We start from the raw sequence: 27296 nt of genomic DNA on the forward strand, positions 1-27296 counted from the left end.
AATATGACTTAGACCTTAACATAAAATATCATCAACAGGAAGTGTTGAGGAAGAACTTAACCTGAATTATCACCAACTGAATTGAAGCAATCTTTTTAGTTAGATTAATTACAGATCCACTCACCAAAAGTATCACAATTATTTTTTCAGTGTTTCTGCTTAGTCTGTCAACAAGTTTTCAACAAAACCCCAGCCTTATCTTAACTTTATCCGTGTCACATTAAAGAAAGCTAGCAGTATCACAATCCCTTAGTTTCAAGGTTTGATGCAAGAACAAACACTGACATACTCAAGGAATCTGAGGTATTTCCCACTTGATAAGATGGATAAACATGTAAAGAAATCAAAACAAATTAAAATAGAAACACAAACTGTGATTTATCAGAGACTGGATAAGGCAAGGTTCAGCTTCAGAACTTGGGACCTAACTTGTGTAACATCATGTAACATTGTTGACTGTAACCAACCAATCAGCAAGTTTGTCTGCATCAAACTCAATACCAACACTAAAGAGGCTGCAGATGGGGGGCAATCTCTACCTTAAATATTTTAATACAAATAAATAACATATGACTGTCTGCTATTCCAAAACATAATTACAACTTTAAGACTGTTGATTGCGATGTATATCCAGGTTTTCTGTAAAGGTAATAAAATTGTTAGTTGTAAGCTTTGATCTGTTCCTTGCAGACCCCCCATGTGGAGCCTCTGATGAGCCTCAACAATAGAATCACAGTATCATCTCTTATCTCTGCTCATCATATGATGTAACAACAGCAGCCCCTGGACCAAGATTTATTGCCAAACAGATAGCTTAAAAGGAGGAAATGGCCCTTATATAGTTCATGGGGGCATAAAATTTTATGTGCCTACAAGTAATGATTGGGGCAGCGATTAGTTGATTAAATTGTGGATAATGAATAAGAGTTACTTCTGGCTTTGTCAGAAGAGATGACTTCATGTACCTAATTATCATAATTGAATCATGAAGAGGATGCAGCACTTTAAAGGAAAAGAAAACATTTCAAAGGAGATACTTGACTCAAAAGATTCAAGATTAAAGTAACTTAATATATTAGATTGACAATTGAGTTTTAACAAAGAAATAATATTGTTTGATGTATCAATAAGGAAGACAAAATATTTAAATCATGAAATATGTAAGAGATTTTAGTAGCACATGAAAAAGAAATACAGGTCATTAATTTCACAGTTTTGACAAATCAATCATTGACAAAACCCAAACAATAAATTGTTTAAAACTTTAAGAAGCATGAAAAGGCATCACTTTCAAAGAACAAGATACCAAATTACACCATTGCCACATTTATTTAATTAGCTAAGTGCAATAAACAGTTCCTGCTAGGAATTCTTATGATCAATAAAATGTCTTGAAACCAGAGAAACAGGAAAACCATTAATTTTAGGCATGGGCATGCTGGAACCTAAAACAAAACCTATTCGTGATCAATTGCTTCTTGAGTGAGTCAAACCAGACTCATTTTATAAAATCTGTTCCTTCCATGGTTGTGGAGAACAATGTAAACTATATTCTTATCAGACATGTACATACCCTTGTAATGGGTGTAAGTATTAAGAAAACAGTCTATGGTTCATAAAAATATTAGAGTCCTAAAGGACACTTCAAAGGTGGGTACATATGGACAAAGATATAATACTATGGTTATCTACTTGTTTATTAGATACATATTCAAACATATTTATGGATATATTAAAAAAAAAGTTGATATCCAAAATATTCCTTGTTCTACATTAAATACAGGTTGAACAGTGTTTAGGAAACTATTACACAAGCTGGATGTAACATATCGGTAATAATATCACTATACTGAAAATTCAAATCTTGTACAAATGCATTCAACAAGAAGTTATCTTTCATTTGTAAATAAATCACTATGATAAATAACTTGGGTCAATGTTATTACATCAGTACCTTTAATTTGAAATGGAAGATAAATGTTGTTCAAGTTTGTCATACTCAAAATATTTCTGATGAATTCAGTCTCGAATCTTTTTTCTAACATACCTCCATTATTACGGCAAATATGAAATTCTATCAAAATAATAAAAAGATGGAGTATATGTGATAGAAACATATTGACACCTGCTGACCTTGAGAGTGGATGATGATGTTATATCAGTGCTACACGGTTTAGTCCTACTTCAGACCTCAGCATACTTACACCTCCATGTTTGTTGTGAAATCCTTCACAAGTGACTGTTACGATAGTGATCTCTGATATCCCAAACAAGGAACTCCTAAACCTGTCACAGAGGTCAGATTTGATTTTCCTGACTTTTCCTGGTCCCTGAGCTCCACCCAAGTATGAGATCAGCTGGGGTGACATGTGCTTGCGATTGTGAACGTCATGTAAGGTGATGTGTAACTTCGGCCCCAGCCAATGAGTAGTCAGTTGTCAAGGAAATAGCATACAAACCACCACATCATTTTTACGGCGCTTTTGAATTTTGAAAATCGGTGACTTTATTAACATGAACAGTTGTGTTTCTATGAATCATACCTGTAAGAAATTGTCTTCGTAAAGAAGATTTACCTTTCAGAAAAACTTTACATTTTCACACATTTGATATGACAAACAGAACCATTTTATTTATTTTCAAAGACAGAAATAGAATAAGGACACAATTTTCCATTACTTGTTAAATTATTCAACAAAAGATGATGTTTTCCTTTGAAGATTGAGTTCTGTAAAATACTTCCAACAGAGGAAAATGTTATGAATAAGATGCCCCACTGTGCAACTAACCTAAGAGATTATATGATAGTTGTTTAGATGAGTAACTGATAAGCTGTCAGATCCTGCATCACTTGGACAAGGAACACAGAGTTATCTACCCCTGACTCATCATTGCAGGCATTTAATGTTAAAAAATAATGAATAGGAAATTTTCATTCAGTTGCTCACCAGGAAAATAATTATGTTTCATTGTATAACACTCATTATTCCACTGTTATTTTAGCATCTCAGAGTCATACTTGCTTGTAAAAATCAAAGAATAAACCAAACTAAAACAAAAACTACTATTGTCCTTGACCATTAACGTATATCTTCCATCACATTATATAAATCAAAAAAAAATATCAATCACTATTTTCCAAAATAACAATCATTATTTCACTGGGTTTTTTTTACATCTTAGAGTCATACTCGCAATATAAAAAAAAAAAAAAAAAAGCCTCATATACTATTGTCCTTGACCATTAACTTATCTCTGCCAGGGACAAATGAATATTCATTCAAGTCCTGTATATCTTAAATCAAACAATTATCTCAAGCCTACTTAACAGACATACATGACTGTGACAGTCGTCAATGTATCGGAGGAAGACAACAGGAATTCAATCTGCCTTGGGTGTGTAATTTGTTGAGCTGGATGTTTTTCAGGTAGTGTACAATGTCCTGATTGAAGTAGCGATACCACCAGGAGGTACGAGGAAGACGATACTACTCAGGAATAAACTTGCCAGAAAATATGTATCTTGGCCTGCTAATCTGTCTGAGATAAAGATCGTATACAATTTGTTTAGATATTTGGTTGTCAATGATCATGGTGAACAGGAATGCATAGCTTGAATAACACGTGTACATGGCGTCTCCTAAAATGTCAGATTAGAATACCGGTATATGTGTGTCTACATACCAAGTCTTATTGTTGGGTCTAGCAAGGTTTTGTTTTGAATCAAATAGGAATCATAATTGTCATGGATGTGTTTATAAAAGCTGAGTATTTTGTTCAATACAGCTGCATATTTATTCAGGAAATGTTGATAATAAACCCTCTCCTTACATCACACTCTTTATCATTCAAACTGACAACTTGCAGGTTTTGTTTAGTATTTTCATTAAGACCTCACAAAACCTTCACACCTGTATTGTAAACATGGCTGAGCACTAACACTGAAGTACAGCTTCCCTAGCAACTAATATCAAGCAGGGACATCTAGTATTTACAAACACACAACAAAGACAAGAGTAGTTGTTTTGACACTACCACCTAACAGCAGAATACATATTCCAGACAACTACCTCCCATGTAGACAGCCTACAGCTGTGTTTTAGGAGATCTCAAATGGTCACGTTAAGATAATGAACAGTAATATGTTAGGATCTTAGCTATCTTTTGAAGACGGGTCCAGACCCCCTCCTTCAACCAACCTCCTCACTCAAGCCACCCTCAAGATCAGGCTGAGAAGGGACAAGAACTGTAAGTGTTCTCCTCCTAAGCTACGTCTAGACTTAATAAACACTGACCAGGGATTAAACTTCTAATCCTGTTGGGTAACATCCTTTGCTGCTTCTATGACCCTCCAGTTTGACTGAGTTGATGGAGAAACCGTTACCCTCCAGGCACATAATGGGACTAATTGCTGCCATAAAGGGCTGGGTCTGTGCTGGACCAGCTCAACACCCACATATGTCAGTTGTCTCATGGCAGCTTATTTAATTTGGTTTTAAGCAGCTTTAAACATTATTCCAACCCACCATGGCAGTTGGCACCTAGAATAAGACTTACACATTGTACACATATTACGAGCTGCACCAGGGTCTTTTACATAATAAGTCAATGCTTAAACTAAAGTGTTTGTATGGCATTTAGAAGTCAACTTCTGTAATGTAAAGGACACGATGTTTCGAAGTATATTGTGATAAAATTACTATGGTAACCAGTGTTTCAAGTTAGTGTATTTTTTTGTTGTTGTGAGGTTTACACCAGTAGTATTTTATGTAGTGATTCCCTGCTATATCACAATTACCCCTATATTTTACGCTCCATTTTGAACGCACTTCCCCACCCAATAGGAAAGATTCTTGGTAACAAATGTTATCTTTCTTCATAAATTAAAAATTCTAGAATGTCTTGGGGTCTAGTCCATTCCAGGATTCCAACCAACACTCTCACTGTAAGACACCAAATGGCCAGCACACAATGTCACTGAACTTTCAAACACAGCCGCTGTGGCTTCAAAACTTTCTTGGTGTAGAAAACTTACATTAACTGCATTAATGAATCTAAAGGACAAATCATGACACATTTATCATGTTAACATTATTCATAAGCACATAAAAGGTTCCATGTCCCTTGAAAGAATGAGTACTTTCGACAACATGATGAAATCATGATTGTTGATCAGGATCTCTTTTGAAGGAGCAGCTATTTTCCACAGAATGGTAAAATGCTCATTGTTCATGAGGACCTCAGTGAAAGAGTAGACTAACTCTGAATATATATCATTTTGATGGAAACAAATCCTTTAAAATTGAAAAAGAGCCCCAGTGAGATGTGAGGGGGATCTTGAACCTGAGGAAATCTAGACTTGCTTCATTTAGGGCTTTAGCACTGCAGAAAGGGCTGGGCAGAAGGGAATATAATGCAGTTCAGGGACAGTGAGACAGACTACTGAAAGACTGATATGATCCAGTGCCACACAGTTGTGTCTTTGACAAACAACACTCCATGTTTCTGCACCATTACACACAAACAACACTCCATGTTTCTGCACCATTAAACACAAACAACAAACCCCATGTTTCTGCACCATTAAACACAAACAACAAACCCGACAAGCAACATCTACTCAGCTTGGAGTTGTCAGAACTCTGACAACAGCTGGCTTCACAGGACAACACTGTCTGCAATCCCCATCAATGCCTGCATGTATACCTCTTTAATAGATATATACATGTGTCAGATCTGTACAACCAGACATCCATCATTCCTTCCAGTCTATGCACATATGTGACAGATGGGAGTCAACCACCCACACACAACCAGCGTCATGGATGCAGTGATATAGGTACCAGGTACTTACATTGATAAGTATTTTTATACAAGAAATACTCTGATCAATATATGCTGACTAGCTTCTGAATCTGTTGGAACATTGGAGAGTTACAAACTGCAAACACTATGTACTGTTACATTTGTGTTTTATAGAAAAATAATAATTGTTATCAAGATTTGTTGAAATCATTATGCCGAAGACTTATATGCCATTTTTAATCAGGCATCTGTTTATTTGGAACAAAAACGTTTGGACAATATGTAACCATTTACATTTCATGAACGTCTGGTATTATCACTGCATAGACATATGCTTATGGCTAAGTCTCAAATGTACAATGAGTTCTGCTTCAGAATGGGCTTCTTATTATTATGGAAATATTAAGTCACTTTTATTCATGTATTTATTAATAAGAACATGAAGATGACTTCAATGGGATCATAATGTAAATATAAGAAATAATTTTGATAAATTTATAAATATATGAAGAAAATTACAATAACCATTTAATAATATCATCACTTGTTCCAAAACATTTGCTAACCTCCAAAACATGATCAAAATGAGAATTACCTTTCAAAGAAAAAATTATAAGTATCCCAAAAATCCAGAATATTTCTCATCCTCAACACAGGCCCCAACTCCAGGAGTGACCTCGATCTCAGCACAGGACAGCATGAATGGCAGTGATCATGATCACTCAGTCATGAAACCGTGATCCTGGGGGGTGGGGACTGTGTTTGACTCAGTGCCCTGGGGAAAGGATGCAGACTGGTCACTCCCACACAAAGAAGTTCAGTAACCAGGTGGGGGTGTGAGTTACCACTGCTTCCATCTTATATCAAAAACATCTTTTCTGGTTTATAGTCGGTGAAGAGTATTTTGATGGGGCATTTCTCATAGTGTGTCTCTTCGTGGAAACATCAAAGGGAGATAAGTTGAAGTATGGTAAACAATGTTGAAGAAGAATAATGGACAGAGTGTATCTTTCATCTACAGCACCTCATGCATATATGGTAATATCCAGTTTATATGGAAAATTATGTAGAATTCAAACTGAACATGGACATCTGGGACCCATGTTTTATATCATCTACATAGCCATTGAATATGTCTCTCTCTTTCTCATTGATTTAATTACAGTAATACAGTATATGTTATTGTAAGGAACATATGCTAGTATATCTACCGCTTTGGCTCTCTCTCTCTCTCAGAGAGAGTATGTCATTCTGCGTCATCCCACTGAAACAACATGTGCAGAAAGAGAACATGATTCTCTTACGTTCTTCAAATCTCAGCAAAGCCCTGATCAAATAATTAGAAACATCAAATCTCCCAAATTTACATCCTAAATCCCAATCACCAAGAGAGGGTAGGACAACAAGCCCAAACATCCCATGTTGTTTTGACAAGGCAATTATGTGAACATGTAGGATCCGTTATGTATCAATTACCCTCATAATGAGGGGTGGACTCCACCTAGCCCCAAGACATGCTCATTAAATTTGTCAAATTACGAGATATAGGTTCAGCCCAAGGCCGCCCTGCATCAGCTCAATAGCAGCCGACTTGTCAGAGGAGACCTGTGTGGAGGTACAGCATTGAGAATTCACCTTGGGGATATGTTTTCAAGGCATTGTCCTAATCTCCCTGATTCAATTATTTCTGGGACAAGTGGGTACTGTTGTGGTCATTTGAGGTCAATGTTACTTTGTCCCTGTGGTCATGGAACCATGGCACACCATGTCTGGTCTAATGTGAGACATTACACATTGCGAGTTTCGTTGTTGTCATTCATTCTACTAAATGTTTATATTCCTGTTATTATCAATGGATGTGATAACATTTTGTTTGTTTTGTTGGTATTGTTATTCTTGTTTACAATGAAACAATCAGGAATTATTTTGCATATTTACAGTGAGTGAGGGAGTTTAGTTTTACGTTGCCTTTAGCAATATTCCAGCAATATCATGGCGGGGGACACCAGAAATGGGCTTCACACATTGTACTCATGTGGGGAATCGAACCTGGGCCTTCAGCTTGATGATCGAATGCTTTAACCACATGGCTACCCTACCGCCCCTGCATACTTACAAAAGTCTTACATGTCATGTATATATGTTACACAAACTGATACAACATCGGTATTCCTACAACTAGCCAATCAATCCATCACCCATTACACCAACAGTCATCTACCCACACCTATTTTCTTATCACCCACACCTCCTATACCGGTTGCCCACATCCAGTCAGTGCCCAAATCCCACCTATCCTTCATTCATACATCCCTCACAGCTCTCTCACCTGTCCCCCATACTCCCACCCACTCAGCCCCTACCGTCTACACCAATGTTGTCCACCCCACCACATGTGTGTGTGCGTGTGTGCATGTGCGCCGATCATCAAAAAGGGAACACATTAAAATATTTCAGTGTGAGTGAGTTGCTCAATTATACATCACTGCATCTTGGTTTAATGATGGAGGAATGCCAAAGGCAACAAAACATTGTCTATGATCATCTCACCATTAAATGGTTGGTATTAAAAAGAATAAGTCCAAGTGAAATATTAATATCAGATGTGACGATCACAAGCTATTTCCTGCTACACATTGCACTTCATCTATATCCTCAAATAAAGGGAACAGAATAACCCTTCTGTCTGTCCCCCCATCCCTCCTGTGGCTCTCCACCAAGCACTGCCCCACCCTACTGCAGTGTCTGTCCCCCCATATCCCCCTACCCCTTCCTGTGACTCTCCACCAAGCACCTGCCCCACCCTACTGCAGTGTCTGTCCCCCCATATCTCCCCACCCCTTCCTGTGACTCTCCACCAAGCACCTGCCCCACCCTACTGCTTGCCCTATAATTACCTGCAGCTGGGTGGAAGGGGTACAGTCTCAACTCCCTGACACTGACTGTCCGAGGCAATCCCCTTATATAAGGTAATCATCCATGTACAATCCAGCATTCACCTCATCAACAGTTGTAAGTCCTTCTTTCTTCACCTGTTAATCCCATTTGCCACACAACTAGCATTCACATCCATAAGTCCCTGGTGATGCGGTGGCAGAACTGATGGCTCACCTTTCACGGAGGTGGAAAGGAATCACCAAACTCATCAATAGATATTCATCACAATGTCTCTGGTCTTTCATTAACACAATTCTGTCAAACACATACAAAGTCTCTGGAAAAATCCACTTTAGTTGTACGCCCCATATCATATTTCCCCTACAAATGAGTGTCCTGGGTTTGAGTCCTGTGGCAATTCCCCATCACAGATACATTGCTCAATGCATCAGATCCTGCAACAATGCCTACGGAAGAACCATCTCAATATTCAATAACAAGTCCTCCACTCTTGGACAAATCAGATATATCCGACTGGCATCACAGAAAGAATTGACGCACAAGATGAAATTTCATTAGCGATTCCTGACATGGTGACCGGTGGTCAAGCTGATACAAGGTGAAGGCCGAACTGGACAGAGGACAGTCCAGGTATGCTCTGTGTCTACACATAGCTGAGGTTACCTCAAGTTCAACCTCCCTCCTCGGACATAATTGACAGCTTGCTAGGAAATTGTATCTTCATAACTGAACAACTCCATCTACAACAGCTATCCTGTGTATACAACCAGCCTTACTTAAGACCATTATGAATTAATTTTCAGGATTTTCATCCTTTCCCTCCTCACTACAACATCTTAAATAGAAAAGAAAATGTTGCTGAACAAGTTGGATGAAAATCATTAAGGTAATTTAATGTGTGTGCCAGTATGTCTATGCATGTGTTCATTTAATGTTGCTGTAGGTTAATTCCAAATTTCTATATTCACTGTCAAATAACTGAGCCTGGCTCTGAAATTTCCTATTTTCCCATTGTTCATATGTATCTTTCATTATCAACATATACTGAGAGAAATAAATAAAGGATCATAAGAAAATGCAAGTGTTCCTTTATTATTTTCCATTTTTCATCGTCACAGCGCTATTCAAAGCTGGTGATGAAAACTGGAAAATAATAAAGGAACACTTGCATTTTCCTCTGATCCTTTATTTGTTTCCCTCAGTATATGTTATATCCCATCCAGGATTCAAACCCACACCCTCAGAGTCAGGCACCAAATCGCCAGCACACAAAGTCAGCCATCTAACCCACTCAGCCACCACCTTTCATTATCAAGTGGAAAAACCAGCATGTTTAAAAACAAAATAATGCTTCTTCCCATTTTAACATGAACCTTCAGATGCTAAATATATGACTGTTTTGATATATTATCATGTTCTTTAGAAATCTTGTTTTCATTTCAGAAACTCTTGATTCCCATGGCAAACATTCCGATCACTTATCAAACACATACCTCTTTCAAAGGAGTTTTATCACACCTCTTGAGAAACATCAAAAGTCTGTCTGAGGTCAAGATTAATTTACAAAAATGTAAACAATTCAAATAAATACTGTGGAGGGTTGTTTAAACAATGAACGTGCACTTTAATCCTTCTGGGGTAGGAGAATAAACTACACCTGTAAAGGTACCCAAGTAAGGGTGACGATTTATGACACAACATAGGTGCCTCACAGACTCACTCCTAACAGGTATTAAATCATTCAATGAATACCTCTAATTCTCAACCTTGTCACTTACAGATAATACAGTAAATACTGAATTTAAAAACATTAAGGTTCGTGAATATTTTTTAAAGTGTTTTATCTTGGAGACTGAGATCACAATTTTCCCTGTATTTATTTTCAGTATATTTAAATGAGGACAGAATCATCCATTTGCTGCGGGCCTCCCCAGATTATCAAACGACTGCCCTGATAGATGGACATGTGAAAAACTTGAACGTCTGTAAGCAGAGTTGCCCAAACTTGCAAGCCAAAACAAATAAGAAAGTTGCCAAAGCACAGGCCATATCTTAGCTAAGTCTAGGTATAAATCACAGTGACCAAGCTTCAGGTTGTGTGTGTTTGTTGAGTGAGCTGGTGACACCTTCACCACATCTGTACAAGTAAATCTTGCAGGATCACTGTGTCATGTGGGCAGGTTTTTGTTGAGGTTAGGTCTGAGGCTAGTCCTTTACAGACCCCAGAGCACATATTTAGTGAAACAATCACCCTCATTCCATTCCCATCCCAGCTCTAGCTGCCTACACTCAGAGTGAATGAATGAATATAGTTTTACAGCTTTTAGTAATATTCCTGCAATATGGCATGGGGACACTACATATGGACACCCATGTGAAATGAGCTTCACACATTGTATGACAAGGCTACCACAAGGCTACCCAACCACCCTGCCGACACTCAGAGCAGAACTTTCAAACAGATTTTTACACAAGACATGAGTGGCACATTTCCTAATAGTGTCAGTGACAGGAATCACATTTGATGTAATTCCCTAGTTTTACTTGTAACATATGTCTTCATGTTTATTCAAGTAAACAAATGACCTGCCTTTGCATGTATTTGTGACAGATACAACAGGTGGGGCAGGATACGCTCAGTTTCACAATGATCTGGTATCTGGTACTATTAATAGTAATTCATAAACATATGCTTACAATTTAGCCAAAATCATTCAATGGACTGTTTTAGTAAAAATTTCATTTTGGAATTTCGATGAATTTTATTTGTAGAACTATTTTCACTTAATCCTAATAGGTTTATTCTGGTGTCCATATGCCAGTCCAATCAGCAGCTTCTCCACCCTTCACTTAACTCAGCTGCCAACTGATGAAAGTCTTCAAGTCTTGGTTCAATAATCTTGTTATGAAATCCAGTCAGGGACTGCAGGAGCATTATTAGGACAGTACTTCTTCCTCATCTACATCAACCATCATGATGCATTAGCCATATGTCAACATTGCTCTCCTTCTATGGGTCGTCAAGTTGAAGTTCATTCTATCATTTTTGCAAATCCTTAATATTTCAGGAACCACTTAAGTTACAAGTAGGCTATAACATACTTAAAAACCACAGGGCCATGACGTCATATTACCCACATGGTTCCACACCTGTTGTGTTATAAATGAAACATATACTGCAGTCAATACATTACCTGCCAACTTCTTCTCTCTTTGAGCTCCAATTCCAAGCTCAAATCTCCCACGTCGAAAACCTCGAACTCTTTCACTGAAACTCCGAACCCAATTATGGTTTTCCTCATCCTCGGAGCCCTCGTCGTCATAGTAACTATGTCCGAATGTCTCAAACCTGTCATCCTTCTTCTTTGACCAACAATTGGTTGCCATTTTCACATTAACTTTCAAATAATGTAAGAAGAGAATCTCAAACTGAAGAATAAGTATATTCTTCCATAACAACCAGAATGATAAAAAAAATATTTTCTCAGTTCATTTCCTTCATGAACAATTTCATGAACCATATGATCACAACTATCGTGAAAAGTGTAAAATCAGCAAAACAAACCAAGTTCTCTGTAGTTATTACACTAGTAGTAATCCATATCTCCATCCATCAGCAATAATGGCAACTCGTCAACAGGAGCTGCCTTGACAAGTGTCTGTCACCAGCCACCATATGTCAAAGCATTTGTTGATGTTTCTACAATAACAGTATTTACACTAGCTCACCTCCACTACTCCACACACTATCACAGAGTTGTTTGAACATTTTCCGGATGTTATAACAGTTATCACTCTCTGATAAAATCTGCCTGCTTTCGGAAACTTCAGAATCGACCTTGTCTATGGAGTCAATAAAACCCTAGCTGCTGGAGATAGGTAAAACCCCTCTCCTGAGACGGCATAAATGTGTTAATGTACATCCTCCATGAACATGTGAAGAGAAATCAGAATATTTCCATTTGGAAGTAATTCATCCACTTCCTAGTCATCCTGGATGGGGTATGTGTTATATCCATTATCGCTGTATTGACAAACACTATCCATGTAATAACATAAAGCTCTATTTATCCAGCTGACTTCAGTTCAAACTTAGATAACTTCGCTGATCCCTTCACACTTTGCAGCATAAACTTCCAATAATGTTCACTGCAGGACTTTCATAAACATTTGTCCACTTGTGTGTGATTTGTCTCGTCAAATCTCATTAAATCCTGAGTAATTGTCAGTATAACACATCATAACACCCCAGGTCAAACTTATCTTCTGCTTCCTTGACCCTGAGAGCACCCTAATTGGATGAAAATTTGATCAGGTATTGCCGAAACATTACTTGTTTCAGCACAGATAGCTTTCACCAGCACCAATCCTTGTGCTGACATGAAAAGGGATTCACATATCTATGTTGCAGTAATTTTCTAGTTTGGTCCTTGCGAATCATCTTTGGCTGTCTATCCAATAGGTAGTTCACATCCAGTTATCTGTTATATGATAACCTTTCTGTAAATAGAACAAATCCACTTGGAATCTTCGCTGGAAGGAAATGATACAATAAGAACAGCACATGAGAAAATCCTGATTTCTTTCCTCCATTGAAAATAACTCCAGTTCATCTAGTCTTATCAAGATTCTCTGTCACACTCACAGGATATTATTAAATGGTTCTTTTGGCTGTGTTAAGGAAGTATAACAGTCTGATATCATTACGTTCCCAAAACTTTCCTGTTCCGTATCTTGAACTAACAAAGGAACTATATTGAAGATTGGTCCTAAAAGCAATCCAGAATTCAGAGGATAGGATCTAACTTCAACCTCACATGATATACAAGCACTAATGTTCCTGTGAAGAGAGCCCACCTGTTTATCCTATGTGAAACATCATGGACTCTCAACTCCCAGCAGTGTCAGTGTGCGATAGAGAACCCTCCAGCAACATCCAGCCAATGATAGACGTTCTCCCAGTACTCAGCTGATACCTATGTCTTACACAGGATCACAACAAGCTCGGGGAACCCAGACTGAATTTACCCAGCGCTGGATCCATGTCCCCCTGGCTAGGTTAGTCAGATTGTGAGATCGTGTGTACCATTGTTTTACAGGTCAAGAACCAAATTGTTTTCTCCCAGAGTCTGGCGAAACTATATCGAGCCACCTGCTGTGTATGTGAATTAACTGTGGCCAGGTGGTCACATGAAAGGGTGGACAGTGTTTCCGTAACCTCTTCTGAAGGATTGATCTGTTTGGGATGACTGATAGGTATCACTTTGTCCCCTTAAATGATAGGGTGTTGGGTCAGACAGAATCGTGAGCCCAGTCTTTCCTAAATGACAGACAGTGACCACTGTCAAAATATCAATTTGGTTTTGGTTGGGGCAAGGGAGCAATGAAACTTGATCCTGAGTGTCCAGTCAGTGATAGACACATTGACCACTGTCATAGAATCTGACCCTGTACCTCCAGCCCATGCCAGGACACGACTGGATGACATATCAAGTAGTACTGGTCAAGCAGCTGACAGACAGCCTGCCCACAGCATGCCACATGTTCAGAATATATCTACATATACCAGGTGTCAGAGAAGTATGAGGATGCCTGTCCAGTGCTATTAGCCACTGTCATGGAATATCAGTCTGTATTATCCACTTTAAATAAAAGACCAGTGTCATGGAATATCAGTCCATATCAACCACTTAATATTGATGACCACTGTCCTAGAGTATCATTCCATATCATGTGATAAATATAAGATGACCACTGCAGAATATCACCCACTATCGCCAGACACACCTGGGATCAATCTTGACGTCTGTCAAAGAATACCCTGTCATTTGTTCCAAGCAATATTTCACATTTAGAGCAGGCTGATCACAATTCCATGAAGTGCACCAAGGACAGCTTGTTGTCTGTGAGGTCCGACTTCAGCAGCAACAGACAGTCCAACGATCATAAAGGTATATCACACAGTTCCTCTCCTTGCATAGAAAAGGGGCTCCGACACTGATAAGTGGGCTAGTCTGGGGTGTTGCTCGACACACATGATAAACAATGGTCAGTGATTTACAGTCAAACACTCTTGAGGTCAGCTTGAGCGAGCTTGACCAATCTCATCAATATAACCTAGACACACAGAGAGTGCTGTGGAATTTACTTACACACAAAGCTTGCTACAACCACGGCAGTATAAGAGTAAGCTCAAGTTCGCTGCATGTAGTAAAGTTAATGCAGCATATTTGAGTTAATCGACTGCTAGTCGGGGTTAATGAACCTTAATTTTCTATTAGCCTAGGCCAGCTCTACAAAGGAATCTTAGCGTTCTGAGAACTGTAGTATATAAGTTGGGCAGTTTATATGATCAACAGGGTATTTATTTAGAAAATATGCCAAAGTTATATAGTACAGTGAGTTGATCAGGGGCAGGTCAAATCACTGAGTAAGTATTGGAACAAGCACCTGCAGGTAATTGCGTGATCCATGACTGAATCAGAGGATTAATCCCATAATCCTTTAATTGAATTCCTCAGTGCAAGTGGTTCTTACACTGAAGCAACCACTGCATGCTTCCAAAACACACACACATCTTTTTAACTAATCCGAGAATTTGTTGAAGAATGACAGACTACAGGTACAACCATCTCCACATCTTTAGCAATTTTTTAACTCCACAACTCTACAACAAATCCACTTCAGTTTTTCATGCTAATTATCTTCTAATGCATTTGATTTCCTCCACAATCAGCTTAAGTAAACCTTTAGTCTAATACAACACTTAAGTTTGCTGTTTATCAGGTTTGTGTTGAACATGCTCTCATCAGCTGATGGAGGGGTGACACTTTGCCACCGAGGTGTCAGTGCAGGTGGAGTGTGGAGGCTATTAACAGCCAGCTCCTAGCTCCATATACCATACAGGTTGGATTACTTCCAGCCACACACAACCCTCATGTGTGATATATGCCATATTGTACCCACTCTCACAGTCAATGTCATAATTGATATATGACATATTGCATTATGGCTCGACACAACCCTCATGTGTGATATATGCTATATTCAGTTGTGTCCTCTCTCTCAGTCAATGTCATAATTGATAAATGATATATTGCATCCATTTTCATGAACTCGACAAAATCTCATAATTGATACATCTAGTATTCATTAAACCTGCTATATGAAAAACTAAAGCATAAATTCCTGTAAAAATAATGACAGAAAACACAACAGACAAGTTTATATTGATAATTGCCCACCTGCATACGTTCCAATAACCTTGTGGACAATATCAGTCTTCAGTTTTTGCAAAAGGATCAGGAAGCCAAAAAAAGCTGAATATCTTATCCTTTCAATACAAAATAATTCTGATAAGGTTGGCTTCCAATTCATGTGCTCAAATTACTATTCTGGACAAACCACCTCCCAGTGCTTTGGCATGTCTGTTAGCACAATCACACATTTCCTTGAAAAGATTGCTATTCCTGGCACAGAATTTGTTTGTTTCTTTAAAAGATCTGTTCCTTGCTTGTCATTTACTTTCCCCACGAGCAGAACTCAAGGGTTCATACAGATGACAGTCTACCTTGCTGCAGTTTCTCATTGACTTAAACTAGATGTTACACTGCCACACTAAATAAACTAAAGTAAGCGTGCACCAAAATATGAAGATGAGGTTTTCTTTAACCTCCTTGAAATGTTCAAATAAGCCCTCTTCCTTGTGAAGACATAACATGCACTCTTGTTGTAGACTTGTGGAAACTAATGACCTGCTGTAAAATCATGGATCACACTTGCCACAGTCCCTGAACTGCAAATTTTTCCCTTCCATCTAGTCTGTATCACAGTCCCTGAACCATATTATTTTCCCTACTGCCTTGCCCTCCCTGCAATGCTTAAGCCCTAAATGAAACAAGTCTAGCTTTTTACCTGGTAATCTCTAGTCTCCCTGGGTCTCCTTTTCAATTTAAATGGATTTATTTGTTACAATCAAAATCAAACATATTCAGTGACTAAGTATTTGTCTGTCACAGTCCCTGAAACGCATTACTTTCCCTTCCAATGAGCCCTTTCTGAAACTCTAAAGCCCTAAATGAAGCAAGTCTAGATTTCCACAGGTTCTGAATCTCCCATCTCACTGGGGTGCCTTTTCAATTAAAAATAAATTACATGGTTTCTATAAAAATTATATCTTCAGAGACTAAGTGTTAGTCTATTGCCATGGAAAAGCAATGAGCTGAAAATAAGTTGGTGTATTTTACCCTGACCCTGGATAAACCCATCTTCAAGTAGAAGCTGACGCACAACCTGTAGGGACACACAGATGCATTAACCATTTCAGATCATATCAATGCCTAACCATACCTTTAAGTCTAATTTTTCTCAACTAATCAATTTAGTGTATGCATTATCTTTCATGATCAAACATCAACCCACAGTTCCTTAATGTCTTGATGAACAGATTCCATATAAACTATTATCAACACATTTGAGCATGCACAGCAACGGATCTAAAAGTTAAAGCTGTTGTCATGAAAAAGGTTTCTGCATCCATGAACGGGTAAATCTGATCAGTGCACTCGCCAGTGGTCTGCCGGAACATGCATACATGTCCATCACTGCCCTTGATCATCCTTCAATACTGCCCTATCATTAGCACTACTCTCAACAGATGGTATTTCAAACCTCTTCTGTAGATTCCAGCTGAATGCGGCTTGTCAGACTGTTTTCCTAAAAACTGTTCATCTCATTAACAGCCTCTCTTGTCTGGAACCTATCCAGCTGACCATTATGGCTAAATGAGCTGTAAGTAGTATCAGATGTAGAAAACGTGTTTTCAGAGAATAACTGTAATTATTTCTCATCATGCCTCATGCAGGTACAGTGACTACCTGGCTCTGAGGATGTGTAACGATAATAAAGAAAGTCTTGTTTTCGCTTCTGGCGTTGGAGGTTTATGTTGGTGTAAATATTTTCCTGCTTAATTAGTGCCAAAGATTGAGATTGGAGTCCAGCAGCTATCTTTTGGCAGGATGTAGACTTGCCTTATCTATGTGTTAACAAGTTTACAGAGAGGGTCAAGGAAAAGGTGGACTTCAAACCAAGAGAGTGCCCTCAGCAGCTTCTCTGCTTCAACACAGTGCCCTGTGGTGCCACTCCTCCCATCAAAAGTCTTTCTGTTATCTCGAAATGGCTTTCTTCAAATGTATGTTTACAAATCATGACATCCATTGCAACATTTAATGCCCTTAAGATATATTACTCTATTTCTTTGACATTAATTCCTTTTGTTTTTTTACAATAATGTGTTTGCCATATGGTGTGTCAGAATAAACTCATCTATGTATGAATAGGCTTTACAGATCTCATCAGTTTTCAGTCAAAACATGCTAAACAGTGTCAAGGTGTAATAAAGGATTTTTTTAAATTCTAGCATCAATCTAAATGAGATACCATTCTCTCAGGATTCTTGTAATGTCAGTTACTCAGCCAATGTGGTGGTCAAATGTTGTACATTTGGCATCCAGGCTCATACTGACCACCAGTATATATATAGCCGTATTGACCCCAGCGTGGACTGGATATGACTATATCAATCCAGATTGCCTTTAGGGACGGTGAATGATGGTCAATCCACATTCCTTGAAGATTTACAACCAGCTATAAAGGTTACAGTTCTAGTTTATTTAATCACATACATTTCAATCAGACTGGAAATCACAGCCAGGCTTATTTATAGTGGCTATCTATCAGGAGTTTCTACAAGATTTCTAAAACAAAGGTATCTGAATTAGGTAATCTGAAATTAAAGAAAAGTACCAATTCCATGGAACAAGTTGCACAGCACATCCTTGATACAACTGGCATCGTTACCACGGTTTGAGAAGGGAGTGCACATAAAATACACAAGCTTGAATTTCCGTTGTATTTGTCACTCAATTATTTGATATTTTTGAAATACCAGTAACCAAAAGATTTAATTTACAACTGACTTTCCTTCGCATGTTTTTGTGAAGTGCCATTGGCGAGGCTGGATATGCTAACTGTTTCATTTTATTTTTCACATAAAGTGTAAATATAATAAACTAATCGTTTACTGTGGAAATGACAATCAAGGAAAATTAAAGGAAATGATTATAATAAAGTATTTTAAATAGATGTCATACTATGTCTTCAACTATTGGCCTACAGCCCTAAGAATAACACAGATCCTTCCACTTGCAGAGACACATACAAGTAGAGCTTACATATATATACGTCAGCACAAACTTGTACAATCTAAAACCACTTCCAGTGAAGAGGCCAACCAAGTGCCCTGACATGTTCCGCGCCTGAGTTTTCACAGTCTGTCAGATCTAATGCATCCTCTTCATGTGCTTTGTGAACAACATCATCAACCTTGTAAAAACATCTCCTCCCAGCAGCACCGAGTGGTTCATCCTGTTACGACAGACTTACGTCAGTCTCTGCTGGCAACATGCTCTCTTCCAGATAAGGAACAAGGTGACACAAATGGCCACCTTCCCTGTACTTTGAGTGCAGGGAACATTTTTAAGCTATCGTTCTTCACACGCCACAAAGATATGTGTATTATGATATCCACGGGTCAGATTGTGTCACAGGCATTTATAAGTTCCCCAATCCATATCTGCCATCAAATTCTGTCTTGTAGATGATGTTTATGAGGCGTAAAATTACAACCACTTTGACAATCCTGTTGTTTATGTATTTAGTGTTGCTATCACTTTCATCACTGATATTCGATATTTGCGAAGAAATTCTGTCATGAATGACTTTCTTGTGAAGTAAGAGCTTGTTCACACAGAATGTATCTAGATTTGACCATTGACATCAGAAGTTTTCTATATTCATTCACTGCTTCCATGAATGATCTGACAAAGACTTTGAGGCAATATTCACTTCAATTCACCCTTTACACTGTTGGCTTCAGATATCTGGATGCTGTTCATCCATGCATGATGCACTGGGGGAGATGAAAAAAACATCCAGAAAACAGAAGCAGATACCGATGGAGGCAGACTGCTCGTGTTGAACTATAGAATGTGTATGAGTTTGTTGACACCACACAAAGCAATATTCAACCAGCATAACTGAGGCCTGTATATACATCTTGATCAGACAATCCAGTGATTGATATTATGAGCATTGACCCATGTCAGCTGGTACACTGATACACTGCCAAACTACCAAGTCACTAAGTCGGATGCATTAAGTCATGTCTTACAACCAGCATAGGTCGTTAAGGACAGACTCAAATCCAATTCCCCATAGCTTCAGAAATTAGTAGCCCCACATAGCTACTGAGATGAAAATCTGTGTCATTATAATTAATCATAATATTTGGTGTCAGTAGCCTCTCCTTGGGCACTTCACAGCAACCAACACAGGTTAGTAATTATGATTTTATACCACTTTCCTCAACATTACACCGACTGAAACACATTGTTCCGATGGTCGGAAGCGGTATTTGCGAGGAGCTTCAACTACTGGGCCACTCATCATCCCCCTGACCCAACAAAACATTTGGAATATTTACCAACAAGGTTTACAAATCGACACCTCATTGAATATATTTTGAAGACTGAAACCACATGTGATGGTCTGAAATTATTCCAGGAGCAGTGCTCACTCCAGGTGCAAGTCATAAGTGCATCCTGCAGGTTACAGTGCCCCACATGGTGGCCAAGGTGCCAGGCAGGGGTAGGATGCACACAAATCTCAATCCTAACATTAACTTATGCAGCATGAAATTTGGTTCAGTTTGACCAACTTGGCTGTTTCACGGGTGTTCCTGTCTGGAAGCCGATGCTGGTTCCTGCTCGGATCTGATCACACAGATCATGTGAGACTGTAGTCTGTCGTACAGACCCTGAAGCAAATATATCCAAGAAAGCCCACACAAGTCTAGAAAATGTGGCAAGTCTAGATTTCCTCAGCTTCTGAAAATGAAGAAAGTCTCAGGGCTCCTTTTCATTATATATTATATTTTTTTACTATGAACTTTTTTTCAGTAAAATATGTTCATTTCAGAGACTAGTTGTTAGTCTAGTGAGACTGCTGCATCTCTGGATCATCCTCGGACACTAACATTCTCTTAGACTAATGCTTAGTGTCTGAATATATATAATTTTGATAGTAACAAACAAGCCCATTTAAATGAAAAGGAGCCCTAGGGAGACAAGAGATCCTGAACCTGATGAAATCTAGACTTGCTTTATTCAGGGCTTTAGCACTGCAGAGAGGGCTTGGCAGTAGGGAAAATAATGTGGTTCAGGGACTGTGAGACAGACTAACATCCTCTGTCAGCTGTATGCAGGCTGTTGTCTATGTAGGCTTGACACCATGTTAAAATAAATCTTATACAATACCAGCATGGTGAAATACATATCATATCATACCATATCATGGTGAAATATAATTAGGCCTTACCATCATGGTGAAATACACCTTATACCACAAAAGTATGGTGAAATATACCTTAGAGCATACCAGCATGGTGAAATAATTCTTATACCATACCAGCATGGTGAAATAATTCGTATACCTTACCTGCAAGTGAAATATGCCATAAATCCTACAGCATGTGGAAATGAGCCATATATGTTCAAAGCACTGTGAAATATAGCTTTATACCACCAGACTTTGTGGATATTTAGGCTTGTAGCAAATGTAAAATTAGACATACAGTTTTATGCATGTGAGAAAAAGCCAAACTTGTGTATGCATGTTTTGTATCACAAGGACTAACACTCTCTGCACATGCATACTTTACCACTCTTGCACAAGGACTAAGAGTCCCTGGAACAGATTGTATGTACATGTTTGTAGATAGTTCTCCACTTACAACCACTTCTTGCAGGTTCTATATTTGTTGGACACTGGAGTTCTTGTCAAACTCAAGGTAGAAACTGAATTCACTTCACCATACGTAAGCAACATTTTTCAATCAAGTTTTTTAAATCAACTGCCAAACTGCAAATGGAAGTTGAGAAAGCCATTTGTTTTATCAAAGAAAGCTATCAGGCAAATGTGTGGACCACATGGCGCTCTGCAATCTTCCCAGTGTGGAACTATCTGTAGTTCTTACATCAAACCAATGCAGTTGTCATTACCAGGAGCTTCTTCAAACCTGTAAAGCTGATCATAATCTAGTTTCAAAAGAATGTTCCAAGTGTCTAATTAAGTGCGATATGTTCAATATCTATTCTTATGTCCTGTGAGTATTAGGAGGATATGAACCTGGTATCATGGCTTGATTACAGGTGAAGCTCCTGCCTCATGGAGTACAAGTGTACTCACAAGGGGAGGATGAATGGCAGATTTCAGTGAGTGAGTGAGTGAGTGAGTGTGTTTGTTTGTAAGTTATCTGTTTTTGTTATACCACAGGCATGACAGCTGAGTATTGAAGGAAAGAGGTGATGTTCTCAGACATATTCCAAGCACAGAGACAGGTATGGAGGAATGGCGCCAACAAACCAACAATCATATACTGAACATATCTGGGACTCGAACCCATCGATATAAAAACTGGCATGCCCAAGGAAAACAGATCTCCACAGCAAATTCTTGTATCTTAGACAATGTACCTAGAAGCTTCTCTGTTCACAACCATATCCAAAACACAAGTATTATTGTTACATTTAAGAACGGATACCATCTTTTATATCATAGATGCAAATTAGATTAAAGTATATATACAGATATAAAGCAGATATAGTTTATAACATCTTATTCCATCACCTCAGCCAATCAGTGTCTGCATGTATGCTCCTTGTGCTGCTCACACACACAAACCTGCTGTAGAGCTGTGTCACCTTGTGGTCAAAGTATTAAAACCTATACTGAGCTGCTCTAACCCTTCAACCTCGATGCAGTAGCAGTATTGGTAGACATTAATGCTTGTTAAGGAGCTGCCAGCTCCATATAGGGTCACATGGGAGGTGGACATGGCAAAGCAATGAGCTGTAAATTCCATTCAAGGTTGGACTGTGGTATCTTTAGTTGTGTTGGGAGCTGTAAACTCCAAACAGGATAGATAGGTATCACTGAACAGTCAATGGTTATGATAATTGTGAAGGACATTGTTGTAGAGCTGGCAAATGAGCCCTTCCTTTGCTTGGTGTGGTGAGAAAGAAAGGGGCAGTGGCTCCCCTCCTGGAATCCCCAGAGAGGACGGCTTCAAAGGGCACTTGTTGTGATGGCCCCCAAGGGACATGATGATAGACTAGTTGGAATTCAATACAGCCATCAGGATGATATTGTCGGAATATCCTGGAGGAGACTTTGTGATGAAATGGCAAGCATTTCCACAGATGCTGTTTTTGCTGTATGTAGAATATAGATACTGAACAGAAAAAGTTGGGTGTCATTATGTTGTTTTTTTTTTTTTTTAAATGAGCAAACATTTTCATAAAAATGTTCCCAAAATATTTACAATGGCTTTTTGGTTCAACATTTATAATTGTCATATATGGTTCAGTAAACTTACAATTAAATCAAGTGCTTATAATTAAACTAAAATTACAAATTTTAATTAACATTTTAGCTTTTAGTGACCAGAAAGAGTGTTTCAGGCTTGTTGCACTCAGCGTGATGGGTGTAGCCCTCTTGAGGTGCCTGAGTTTGTAAATCAAAACCAGATATATATAGCATGTTGTACATGTTCTGATCCTACTTCAATATCAATTTAAAGAAGCACTGTGAACATAAATGTCCCATGATATTATAGCAAAACAAACTTCAAAGGTAAATCTTCAAAGTTTAAGATTCTCATAGAGCCTACACATTTGAAACTGTTACTCCCGGCAAAGTTTATATCCTGCAACTCTATCTCATCAAACGTGGAACATCGTTCAAGGTCATCTGCTATAAGTTTGTCTCTGTACTTGATTAACGTTAGTAGGGGTTCAGTTAGTTGTCAAATTGACTCTGCCGCCACTTTAACTTTTACAAGTATCTCTTTGCTTTGCACAAAAATAGCTATTAATTCTATCTTGAAATGAATCTATTTCTGTATGATTATATTCTTGGATTCGGGGATTTCTCAGATAATCAACTTCTTCATTTTAAAACCACAGGTGGGAGTTGCTTCTCGCATTAAATGTCTGACATGTAGTGTTTATGATGTTTCCTCTTCTAGAAACTACCAAATAATGTCTGATCTTGTGATACTTTTGACCATAAAAAATATAAAGTCTACCGAATGGCTTCGAAAATATTTCAGATTAACACTTGTGTTTGATGGATATGATGAATCCCAAATAAGGAGGATATTCTGGCTTTCTCCTTAGTCTTTCTTGTTTGGCCTTGTATAATAAGTAAAGACATTAAGTTTCCTGATATAACATGAAGCAAACCTAATTTCCAACAGTGGCAGCTGGTTTTATACCTTCAATGCGTTTTTGTCAAAACATTAGATACTGTATATTCTTGTCAGAAGAAATCATTATCTGCATGAGCTATCCTTTCTTGCTGATCCTGTCCAAGCATCAAGTTACCTTTTGTTTACAGAGCTCACATTTCTTTTGATAAGTGGTGTGTAGTTTTCAAGATATTTGGTGAAAACTTCCTCTTGGCGTGAGATTACAGGGCAGCAGCCTTGATCTCTGAGCATCTTAATCCTGTAATTGTAGTTCCAGTTGAACTCAGCCCCATACAGGTGGGCGGATGAAGAAACATGGTGGTTTGATGTAAAGTGAGGATGTACTGCATCTGGGTAATTCATTTCCCAGTTCTGTATCAGCTGATTGATTGTTGCTGTTTCTGCTACTTGAGTTACACTGTTAATGAGTTATTGAGAACGCTGAGATTAACTCAAACATTTCTTCCTTGAATCTGTTTACCGAGTATCAAGAAATTAGTAAACCAGTTAATGCAAGTTACATACACACTAGTTAAAAGTCGTAACCAAATCATGAGAAGTTGTAAACAAAGTTAGGAAAAGTCATAAACAAAATGATGAAATTAAATCTCCAATGTTTTGTTCACTAGACACCAAGAGCATGCTATTAATCATCACTCACCTTCAGTTAACGCCAAAACAAATCCCAATGTTTTTAAATGTTCATTTGTTTTCTGCAAAGCTTTAAGTGGCACCTCCCCGAAGAAATGTCTATAAAAGTTTCATAACAAGGGCGAGAACCCATATGTACAAAGCTAGTTCCACCAAGCTTGTGGTAACCTCTGGTGTATATTTTCCTATCTCAATACAAGAATACTGGGTGGTCTCAATGACCCAGAGCTCTACAGTTGTCTAATTATTCCCCTGACATTTGCCCTGCTCTCAAGATAGCCTTTGTGTTCATATTTTCCACGTAGGATGGCTAATACAGAAAAATTAATCTATCCCGGCTATTGATTCTATTTTCTGCTTCTGTATACAGTATTTCTTCAAAATACATCTCTACTATATAAACAACATCACAATCACGACATTATATACAATAAACAAACTATTTCCTTTACTACATATTTTGCTTACTCAGCGTACATTTCATCAGATCTGAACCAGGTGTTACACTTCAATATGCAGAACCAGCGATTTGTTCACATAATATATAACCTAGTCACAATCAATACAAGAACGATTTAAAACCAAACAAATGTAAACTCTTATAGATTCTATTTTGTAGACTGAGCAAACAGAGTAGACCCACAGAGTGCAAAGCATGGGCACAGCTAGTTATAAAGGTCAGTTTGATACACACAAAATAACAGAAATATTGCTACTCTAAGGTCAAGAGAGAAGATGCAGATTCTCTTTAATGAATATTTGGGAATAAAAGGAGATTTTTTAAGATGCTGTTGGAAAATTTAAAGGCATTTAATGTCTATTGCAAATCAAATTATAATGTCTTAATTTCTAATCAGCACAAAACAGACATTTGGCATGGGATTCCCTAGCTCTAGTAACATACATCCCAAAGGCATTTAGCATGGGATGCCCCAACTAGAGTAACATACACCCAAAGGCAATCAGCATGGGATTCCCCAGCTGAGTAACATATACCTAGAAGACATTTGGCATGAGATTCTCCAGCTGAAGTAACATATACCTAGAAGGCATTTGGCATGGGATTCCCCAGCTCTAGTAACATGGGTTTCCCCAGCTCTAGTAACATGGGATTCCCCAGCTCTAGTTACATGGGATTCCCCAGCTCTAGTAACATGGGATTCCCCAGCTCTAGTAACATGGGATTCCCCAGCTCTAGTAACATGGGATTCCCCAGCTCTAGTAACATGGGATTCCCCAGCTCTAGTAACATGGGATTCCCCAGCTCTAGTAACATGGGATTCCCCACCGGTCTAGTAACATGGGATTCCCCAGCTCTAGTAACATGGGATTCCCCAGCTCTAGTAACATGGGATTCCCCAGCTCTAGTAACATGGGATTCCCCAGCTCTAGTAACATGGGATTCCCCAGCTGAAGTAACATGGGATTCCCCAGCTGGAGTAACATTCCCCAGCTCTAATAACATGGGATTCCCCAGCTGAAGTAACATGGGATTCCCCAGCTCTAGTAACATGGGATCCCCAGCTGAAGTAACATGGGATTCCCAGCTCTAGTAACATGGGATTCCCCAGCTCTAGCAACATGGGATTCCCATGGGATTCTCCAGCTCATGGGATTCCCCAGCTCTAATAACATGGGATTCCCCAGCTCTAGTAACATGGGATTCCCCAGCTCTAGTAACATGGGATTCCCCACCTCTAGTAACATGTAACATGGGATTCCCCACCTCTAGTAACATGGGATTCCCAACCTCTAGTAACATGGGATTCCCCAACTCTAGTAACATGGGATTCCCCACCTCTAGTAACATGGGATTCCCACCTCTAGTAACATGGGATTCCCCACCTCTAGTAACATGGGATTAACCACCTCTAGTAACATGGGATTAACCACCTCTAGTAACGTAACATGGATTCCCAACCTCTAGTAACATGGGATTAACCACCTCTAGTAACAGTAACATGGGATTCCCAACCTCTAGTAACATGGGATTCCCAACCTCTAGTAACATGGGATTCCCAACCTCTAGTAACATGGGATTCCCAACCTCTAGTAACATGGGATTCCCCACCTCTAGTAACATGGGATTCCCAACCTCTAGTAACATGGGATTCCCAACCTCTAGTAACATACACCATAAAGCATTTGGCATGGGATTCCCCAACTCAAGTAACATGGTATTCCACATGGGATTCCCCAGGACCAAACACAATGCTGAACTCTAAAGGCGGCAAGCTGGGCAGTGCTGTCAATTATTTCCTTTATCACAAACACAACACCACTGCAATCAAATTGCTGCAATAACTTCAACATATCCTGTAAATATTATCCTGACTGGCAGAGAAGGTCTTGAGAAAGTGGCAACTAAGTAATTATCTGTATTTTCACATGACATTTTCCAGCAGACTCCCTAACGGAATTGCAGTGTGCTATCTTCCTGATACCACTTGCTTGCGATTAGAATGGCCGCAGGGTTTTTCGCTCCTCTGTTGATACATTCCATTTGTGGAAATTAACCAAAAAAAATAGGATTGTTTACTACATAGCCAGGGCTGGTTGTGTTGGCTGACGAAAT

At 38.7% G+C, this 27296-nt stretch overlaps 1 protein-coding gene across 8 annotated transcripts in view; it reads right to left on the minus strand.

Moving 5' to 3' along the window:
• Positions 1–27296, minus strand: part of LOC124262932 (rho GTPase-activating protein 7-like) — a 234708-nt gene that overhangs the window by 53331 nt on the left and 154081 nt on the right. The window contains exon 1 of one of the 8 annotated variants that reach the window (XM_046697539.1): positions 11898–12292. The exons of the other annotated variants lie outside the window; for them this stretch is intronic. Within the exon in view, the coding sequence (XP_046553495.1) occupies positions 11898–12090 (193 nt within the window). The 5' untranslated portion in view covers positions 12091–12292. Of the gene's footprint in view, positions 1–11897; positions 12293–27296 lie in introns of those variants that run through there. 8 annotated transcript variants of the gene reach the window in all.

The sequence above is a fragment of the Haliotis rubra genome, unplaced genomic scaffold (genome assembly GCF_003918875.1).
Source record: "Haliotis rubra isolate DU_JTF1 unplaced genomic scaffold, ASM391887v1 Scf86, whole genome shotgun sequence".
Classification (NCBI taxonomy): Eukaryota; Metazoa; Mollusca; class Gastropoda; order Lepetellida; family Haliotidae; genus Haliotis; species Haliotis rubra.